Source organism: Pararge aegeria, chromosome 24 (assembly GCF_905163445.1).
Source record: "Pararge aegeria chromosome 24, ilParAegt1.1, whole genome shotgun sequence".
NCBI lineage: Eukaryota > Metazoa > Arthropoda > Insecta > Lepidoptera > Nymphalidae > Pararge > Pararge aegeria.
The window spans coordinates 4383181-4392438 of record NC_053203.1 but is presented as its reverse complement, the minus strand read 5'-3'; the positions used below and the strand labels follow the sequence as shown (position 1 = coordinate 4392438).

The window sequence follows — 9258 nt, the reverse complement described above, 5'->3', positions numbered from 1 at the left end:
TATTTCGTTTTCTATACTTATAGTGCTGTGGGGCATTGTTAGTCTCGTTTTTTTTAATTACATATTATAAAAAATTGGTGGATACGAACATATTTAAGCCAATCATAACGCTCCGTATTTACGCGTGGTACTTCGTCCAGCCGCTATTGGTCGTTGCATAAACGTCATGATGGCGTCCGCTGATTTGCTATTTCGTTTAGTCAGCGTTAATTAGATTACTAATTTTTCCAAACGAATATTGCTGTAAATCAACAATATTCGTAAAATTTATAGTAATAAAAATTTAATTACGACCTCATCTTGCGGGTAAAATTTTGTCTTAAACATTAATATAAGCATAATAAATAAAAAAATGTGTAACGATGAAATATATAACTGGAAACAAAGTATGCTCGAAAAACGTTGATCACGCTTCGGGGTCCCTATTCATCAGTTTGTTCACAGGCCCCAGTTCCGAGCATACTAAAACTAGTGGGTAAATCCAATTAATTTCATATTGTATATTTCATTTTTACACTCGCTTGTTTAAACGTTACAAGACGAGTAAATAAAAAGTTGATTTATAAAAATATTCTTTTTGCAACGATTTTCGCACGAAAAAATAACTTCTACAGTCAGTCTATTTATAAAACACTTAAATATACAAAACAGGCCATCCGCTTCATAAACGGAGCACAATTAAGATTTCGCCTAAAATATATCAGATAACAATATTTCTTAAATAAAGTTAAAAAAAAAAAATACAGTGTGATGCTTGTAACATAAGGTAAAAGTAAAAAAAAGCATAAAAAAATAAAAAGTTTTTTTTTTTAAATTTTAAAATTAAAAACATTATATTCAACATAAATTATGTGATACAATGGTGCTATTTCGGTCGAACAACCATCTTTAATCATACTAAATTGACAGTTGAAAAGTAGTGCACGGTGGCGATAAGTAACTACAGTTGCAATGCACACAAGTGTGCATTGACGCATGGTGCTCTTAAGGTACGCTTCCGATCAACGCATCAAGCGACAGTCGTCTTTTAGAGACGTATAATAAGCGGCTGACGCTACTTAAGGTACACATCCGATTATAATGACAAGCGTCAGTGTCGGTCGCGTCCGACGGAAGATACTCCTTAATATCAATGCAGTTTTTTTGCTATCTGATTCCTAATGCCACAATTGATTTATTACATAAAATATTTAATAGTATCGACGCAAGGCGTCAAAATGGACAGTAATAAAAGAACTCTAAAAGGATAAAAAATTATGAATTATTTAGTCGTTCAACATTGATCATAACAATGAGAGTAATAACGAATGTCTTTCTGATCTATTCGTTAATCTGATCCCGTGGTGTTTTTTTTATATGATGAAAAATACACATTATTTTGGAGGATTCCTTTATATTCTATTACACTAGAAACCGCAGCAAAACATACGCCAGATTGGCTCCCCATAGGAATTAGAGTCAGACGTCAAGACTGCATCGGTCGCGGTTGACTGTCGCTTGACGTTATCACAGAAGTGTACCTTAATGGGACTGAAAGCGAAAGCTTTATATGTTATCTGTCTGTCAGCTAGGTACTGCGATCTCAATCGTCCACAGCAGTGCCGAAGCTGCCTTATACCACACACTATATTGAACCTTATCATTTTAATATTTAAAGTATAGTCTCTTCTTCAAATTCGCCGAATTTCACTCATTATCCGTAACAAAAAGATGGTACGACTTTAAGACCTGTCAGTTTAGTACAGTTAAGGATAAGTTTAAGAGAATAAGGAATAGTTTGGTGCTACAGACATTTGTCAAATCATCTATGTCACAGTAACTTTTTTGTAGTAGCCGACTACAATTCTTAACGGATTTGATCGAGACTGCATCTTCTAGCTATCTTTTACGCGCTAAAGTGTCAATTATGTTGACGAAGTTATCTTCGTCAACATAATCTGAAAGCGCACAATGTTCACATAAAGAACATATAGTATGTTTTTTTAGATTCCAATGTGTAATTTATCAAGTTGGAACTTTGGAGTAAAATCTGGTAAATATGTATGAAGATGTCAAAATTTGACGTCTGGTACTCCAAAATGACAGATTCGTCTAACGCTATCGTGAATGTGACGTTGGTATACATGAAAACTATCACAAAGTCAGAGAATCAGTTACTTTGACACAACATTAATGCTTAACACCAAATTAGACCTTATGCCAAAATGTCAAAGCAAAAGCGATTTTTGTAAATAATTATTAAAATGAGATCGTATTTTATCTACATTGAGTGTTAATTTTTTTTGTAATGTTTTTTTGTGTATAAAAACGTTCGCATCAAAAATTAACATATTACAAAAAAAATAAAGTCGGAACGATTATCATGAACATTCATAAGACATGTTAGTATTTATAAAAAAATTCTAAAATGTACTGGAAACATAGGATACCATTTTGGACGTAATCATGTGATAAAAAAGATAAGTTCTTAATTGAAAAAACAATGCGCAATCCGATAAACGCACGTTTTAGTTAGTGAAAATTTTCATATGAGAAAAAATCAGTCTCAATGTATAAAATTGAAATACTAAAGCTGCCTTTGCACTCAGGTCTATTATCTATTTATCATTATATTTTCCATTATGACACATGCCAAATGATTTTTCATAGCAGCCTTATGTTTTATTGCAAAGAACCTCCGCTGTATAACACGAATGCTGATTATACGAAAGTGAATGATAATATATATCCAATATCGCTTTCTAGAAAATATTAATGAACGAAAAACAACACACTAGAAATGAATGTTGTGTACGCGTCACCTTGTCGCCACGAACGAGACTCAGAGCACTCGAATTTTAACAAAGAATTTGTATAAATTTTAATCATTTAAAAAGAGGGAAGTTAATTACTTATTCGCAACTATTTGTATAAATCTATTACTTTACTTGTACTTTCGACCGAAGTGACGTTATTTCATCATATATCAACCCATTCCCGGCTCACTACAGGGTACTGGTCTCCTCCCACAATGAGAAGAGGGACTTCACACACCTTTGAGAACACTAGGGAGAAATCTCAGGTATGCAGGTTTCCACCGTTGAAGCAAGTGATATTTTAATTGCTTAAAACGCACATAACTTAGAAAAGTTAGAGGTGCGTGCTGGGATTCGAATTTTAGACGTTTCAAAGTAGATAAATAAATAAAAATAAATATACTACGACAATACACACATCGCCATCTAACCCCAAAGTAAGCCTGTGTTATGGGTACTTAGATGACTGATGAATATTTTAATGAATAATATACATAAATACTTAGAATATACATATAAACACCCAGACACTGAAAAACATTCATGCTCATCACACTAACATTTTCCATTCCTTGGACTCAGAAAGCAGGGTCGCTGCAAACTGCGCCAATCGGCCTTCAAATCGATACGATGTACTCACTTCGTCGCTCGTCGGATATTCGATACGATGTACTCACTTGAGATACTAGTGACATTTCTAGTGTCTTGTTATTATGATTTCTACGTATACAGTAAACGAAATGAAAAAAAAACGTATTTGATATTATCATCGCAATTTTCGTTCGTAGTTTCGTCAGTCGATATAATATATCGTTTATTGTACGCTAATTAAACTAACCCATCATATAAAAACAACCCAATTTAATTACCAAAACGGTTAACATTATTGACCCCTCGTTTGATGGCAAGAGTTCTTTCAAACGAATAAGCAGGTAAAAAACGGTTTTTTAGAATATAAATTTAAGCGTTGATGGCAAGAGTCGTTTTGTACAGTTTATTTTCAGTAACTATCCACGTTTCAATCTTTTATTTGGTTAGTAAAAAGGTAAATAAATGTATACATTTGATGTTTGTGATAAGTCGAAGAGGGCGTGAACAATGTTGAGGGGGTGTTAAATTATTGCCGAAAGTTAGTTTTTAAATCTATTTATATTATATCATGATCTGACAGCCGGACCGGTGACTTCGTAAGTTAACTCTTGTGTGAAAGTAGTGACTTGATGTAAGCTTCTAAATATATATTTAAATTGCGTGAATATAATTACAGACAGGTTGTCTTGGATCTTCACATAATACAAATTTCATTAAAAAAAATTGTGCAGTTAAATTTATCAAACACCACTACAATTTTGTTCAGACCCTCGCGGACCACAAAATAATATAACAAAATATAAAGTATAAAGCGAAATCCGTGTAAATATAATGTGCTAAAATACATGACTTCAATTTTGTTCGTACAACACACACGCACTTAAGTAAGCGGACGGCAATGTTACGCAAAATGCGTATTCATTGCGAATAATTCCAAACAAATAAAACTCAACGACAATAGTGCATGTACACATATTTCATATACGCTGACATATAATATCGTAAAAATTAGCATTTTGATATAAGTGGCACACGTTGCCACGCCCTTTTAATAACGAATGATTTGGATTTTGCTCAGTCAAGAAACTTTATAGAATAAATAATAATAAACATGTGAATAATGTTTTGAAAACACTTTGATTGTAATTTTTGAATATTTACATCATTTATTGTTGATGGAGTTGTGACATACAGTTTTCGAATGACTTAAATCGTTAGATGGGACACCGAAAAACATTTTTTTTCTTTTTACTCATTTTTGAATGATCTTTGCTTTATCACGTTCTTAATATCGCCATAAATATAATAGTCACTAAAGATGCACTGTAACGACCTTCGCGTACAATATCGACTCCACACAGACTTGTATCAAATTGTGATCTTTATATTAGATGATGTAAGGTAAATTGTTAACTGCTGGTACAGACCGCGTGTTGCCCGAGCGTCATATACGCAAAAACAACTTTATGTCACATGATATAAAGGTCACGTTTCAATGATTAGATATGAATCGAGTCGACGTTAACATGATATTATGGTATGCGAAGTTTATCATAATGCACTTTTACCGACCAATATATTTAGTCACGCGACAGTAAAGTGACCGTAGTATAGAAAAGAACATTAACCAATGTGCATTAAACATAAAACTCAGTCAGTCAGTGTTATATTATAACTGTTGTTATCGTCTGAGTTGTGTGTTAGTTTTTTTTATTTTTTTTTTTTTCAGTTTACGCACGCACTCTTACAGTTCTTGCGGAGGGCGAGAGGTGCTAATGTTAATAATAACTGAAAAGCTAAACTATAATGACAAATGAGTGAATTCACTAATTTCACAGTGGACTTATTTCATTCAAAAGGGGTAAATATGTCAAGATTTAAATCTTTGGTTCTCCAAATAATAAACTCTCCCTGTACACGACTATGCCATAAATAATTTTGAATATGTAATGGCCTTAAATGGCCGATTCGTTGCTGCCCGCATTAATAGGCGCCTTTAAACCATACACGCGTATCCCTAATTAATTATATTAACAATTATTCAATAATTAATTATTCATCGACTGAACGGAATGTGCACTTTACGTGGTGTTGCCTTTAATTGATAATTCAAATATAATAATATCATATTGTTTAATATACCAATAATACTTAGATTAAAAAAAGTTTTATTTATTTTTTTATTATATTCGTTAAATACTTTTTTGTGCAGGAATCTCAACCTTACGCCTAATAGAAATGCGATATAATTTGATTAACACCTACCATTAAAATACTGATCCGATTTTAGTCCACCGTACATAGTCAGTTCGCACGATCCAACGGCCAATCGGCCAACATTCCTTTACAGTTACACTATTCGACGTATAATCAAAAATAAAAGCGCTAAATATCGTTTACGGAAGCGACGCGGTGTAACTCTAAGCATAATATGATATGACAACACTTGTAAAAATAATCCGCCAATTTCATATACCGTTAAAAACCCTACAGTACAACAACAATAGCCGCCTGACTCCCCACCGGGACCGGCGGATCGGACGTACAAAAGTGGTCGGCGCGCCTCGGTGGAAACGTCAGAGAAATATAGACACTTATCCGGAACCAATAAAGCCTACAATCGCGTGTCCATAGCCGCCTTACGCACTATTATATAATTTAACCTCACTGGAACGGTACACGGTAATATAAACGTTACAATTCACGTTTTGCTACGTCACTCTTAAAGCTGACGTCAGACGTCGTCCATCACAAATGCAACCTGCATTGTGGGTTCCTGGAATGAAAACATACAGTAAACCATTGATTTTAAATAGCATTCAACAATTTTGTTTACGCGTTTATTGTGCCGCAAACTGGAACTTTGTGAACGTATTCAAAAGCATACAAAATCAATGCTTCAATGCGTTTAAGGCACTTCAATGCGCGCGACAATTTTGTAGTGTGTAAAGACTTACTTCAACATAGACTTATTATTTTACTGCTTATGGCCTTACGGGCTAAATATTTGAACAAACAAAATAGCACCAACTCATTGGTGCTAAACGTTAAAAGAGCAGCAGGTTAACCCACGGAATAACCTAGTACCGCTGATTTTACAGTCCATTTAACCGAATAGAACGAGCATCCTTATCTGTCGGTAGGTATTTTAGTATATTCCAAATAAGGTTATGCCGTATTAACTGTATAACAAAAATACGTATTTCATTGGTGAATGAATATATGTGGGTCGAATCAGTGTTCAATATTTGTTCGCAGTTGATATTCTATTAATTGATATATCCTGCTTTTGTTGAACAGATTCAGAATTAAGTTAATGTAAACCGTTGAATAGGAGACTTCGCGTTACAGAATAAATTATTCACCTTTAAGCGCGCTAACAGGGCACTTAGTTTAAGATTTGTAGCTCTAAAAGAAGTGGTTCCGTTCGCGAACAAAACACAATAACGTCATAGCAAAATAGACCTAATAGGATTCATCTTAGAGTCACAAATGCTTACTTCCTTTTCAAACTTTCTCCCAAGAACATCAACTGTAGAATTTAGAACAAATTTGAGCTTTAATAAAATACATATAAGTACTATTTTACTCTGATGTTGCACGCTTTAAATCTTACTAATCTTATGCACTCTAGCGTAGCACTAATTGAGAACTTTAATGAGATTCATGTAAGAGTAGCAAATGCTTCTCATTTATGCTTTACAAACGTTCTGCCAAGAACAACATCAACTGTAGAATTTTGGAATAATTTGAGCTTAAAAACAATATATGTAAGTTCTTGATTATCAATTTAGAAATGAGGAGATCCGTAGGAACACTAGATTTACCGACAGCGAGTCGCGAAGCTAAAGTGGCAATGGGCAGGGCACATAGCTCGGTGAACCGATGGACGTTGGGGTCTTAAGGTGCTGTAAAGGCACCGGTAAACGCAGCGTAGGTCGGCCCCCAACGAGGTGGACAGATGACATCAGGCGAGTCGCTGGGAGCCGCTGGAGGCAGGCGGCCCAGGACCGTGACCGACCATGTCCAGCAGAGGACGTCCATTGGTTGAAATGATGATGATGTAAGTTCAATTTTACTCTGGCGTTGCTCGCTTGCGATCATACTAATCTCATTCACTCTCGCGTAGTCCTACCCACAGCGAACTTTAAATACCGGCGTCCTTTCGAATAACCATATATTACATCTAAAGAGGTGTTGTACAGGATGGTATTTACTCACACACGGTCCTCACACCATTACAAAGGCTTCCTGACCGCGGAACAGGAAGGGGTGCTGGTCAATCATGGTCTGGACGATGTCCTCAAGGTAGGGCCGCGTCATCTCGAAACGGCCCATGTCCGAGAAGTGCACTGGCAGGAGCGTGGGCCACCAGCAGATGGCTAGGTTCTTGCTGTCCATCGAGTTAAGTTTTGAGTTGTCTGCGACCCTGTGAAGGAAGCATTGACATCCGTAATGTATCAAGGTCACTCCATCGTGGGTCTAAAGCCGGCGATTCATATAAAAAATCAAGCTTAAATTTGAATCAGATACCTAGAGAAACATTGCCGAAAAACATAACAAAAAATTCTGGAAAGTTCAAAGATAATATAAGCAAAATTTTGGCAATTCTTATCTTGATTCCTCCGTATATCATTGATTACTTCATTATGGCATTTTCCCCATTGCGATTCGTCTCTTCATTTTCGGCTCACAGTTCCCTTTGGGTGTAAATGTTGTGCATTTATATAAAATAGCCCTTCGCAATGCCTACATAGTGCCTACAAGAACCGTCTTATAATGTTAGTGTTAAGCTGTTTTAACGGACATAGATTATTATCATTACTTTCATCTTGCTTCATTGATGCTCCAAAATGTTGTGAGCCTTATTAAACTAACCTTCTCATCTGCTAATACACTTTTCCTTGAACGATTCTTCGGGGAAACTTAATTGAAAAATAGCATAGAATTCATAGATATAGTATGAAAACTAAGCTTACTTTGCTATACTCCGCGAAAAGCAGGAAAATCTGGCTTTTCAATATGAATTATTATTCATTGTAGTCATTGCCTGAGGATGCTCCGGTGTCGGAGCTAAACGTGCGTAGAAGTTACATTGCCGAGGATCTGTTTGGTGTGGAGTATAAAGATTGAAGTAATTATAAATGGTGTACATACAGACTCTTCTCATTTTCGCGGAATATAGCAAATTAAGCTTAATTTTCATAACTAACCAAAGTGTTTTTCTCATCTGCTTATACACTTTTCCTTGAACGATTCTTTGGGAAAATTGATTTGAAACATAGCATAGAATAATTATTCACATCCGAGCTGAAAATAATTTTGGGAAGACATGCTTCGCCGATGGTATTCTTATAAATCAAAGTCTATGGGACTAATACGTACGGACACTAAAACTGTCTCGTTGGTGAAGTGGTTGTTTGATGCTAAACACATAACGAGATCCTGATATAAATAAGGAGGATGTTGATGAATCTCCTGTGTACTTACCTAGCGAAATGGTTCAGCAAGTAGTCGAGGGTGGACCGCGCGGGCGGGGTTAATGCAGAGGCCAGTAGTGCGCGTAGAGCCAACAGCCTCCAACTGCGATCCTTGAGCTCTACGCCGCCCGCTATGCAGCCACGCATCGCTATCAAGACAAACATATTTTATTTTTACATATCTATATATATATATAAATGTTATGTTGGTTTGTGTACGCTTCAAAAACTCAAAAAGTTCTGCACCGATCGAGCTGAAATTTTAGCATGATATATAATACGCATCAAGGATTCAATCACAATGTGCCACAGCGAAGCGTGGCAGGGTACAGCTAGTACAACATACAAATGAAAACCGATACAAAACTTCAGAGGCTTTAGAGGTACATTAT

General features: G+C 35.6%; 1 protein-coding gene across 6 annotated transcripts in view; it reads right to left on the bottom strand.

Moving 5' to 3' along the window:
• Positions 1-4505: 4505 nt before the first annotated feature.
• Positions 4506-9258, bottom strand: part of LOC120634487 (rho GTPase-activating protein 190) — a 41465-nt gene continuing 36712 nt past the window's right edge. For all 6 annotated transcript variants that reach the window (XM_039905125.1, XM_039905126.1, XM_039905129.1 and 3 more), the window contains 3 exons: positions 8877-9015; positions 7608-7815; positions 4506-6162 (listed from right to left, as the gene is read on the bottom strand). In XM_039905125.1, coding sequence (XP_039761059.1) covers positions 7617-7815; positions 8877-9015 — 338 coding nt within the window. In that variant the 3' untranslated portion in view covers positions 4506-6162; positions 7608-7616. The remainder of the gene's footprint in view (positions 6163-7607; positions 7816-8876; positions 9016-9258) is intronic.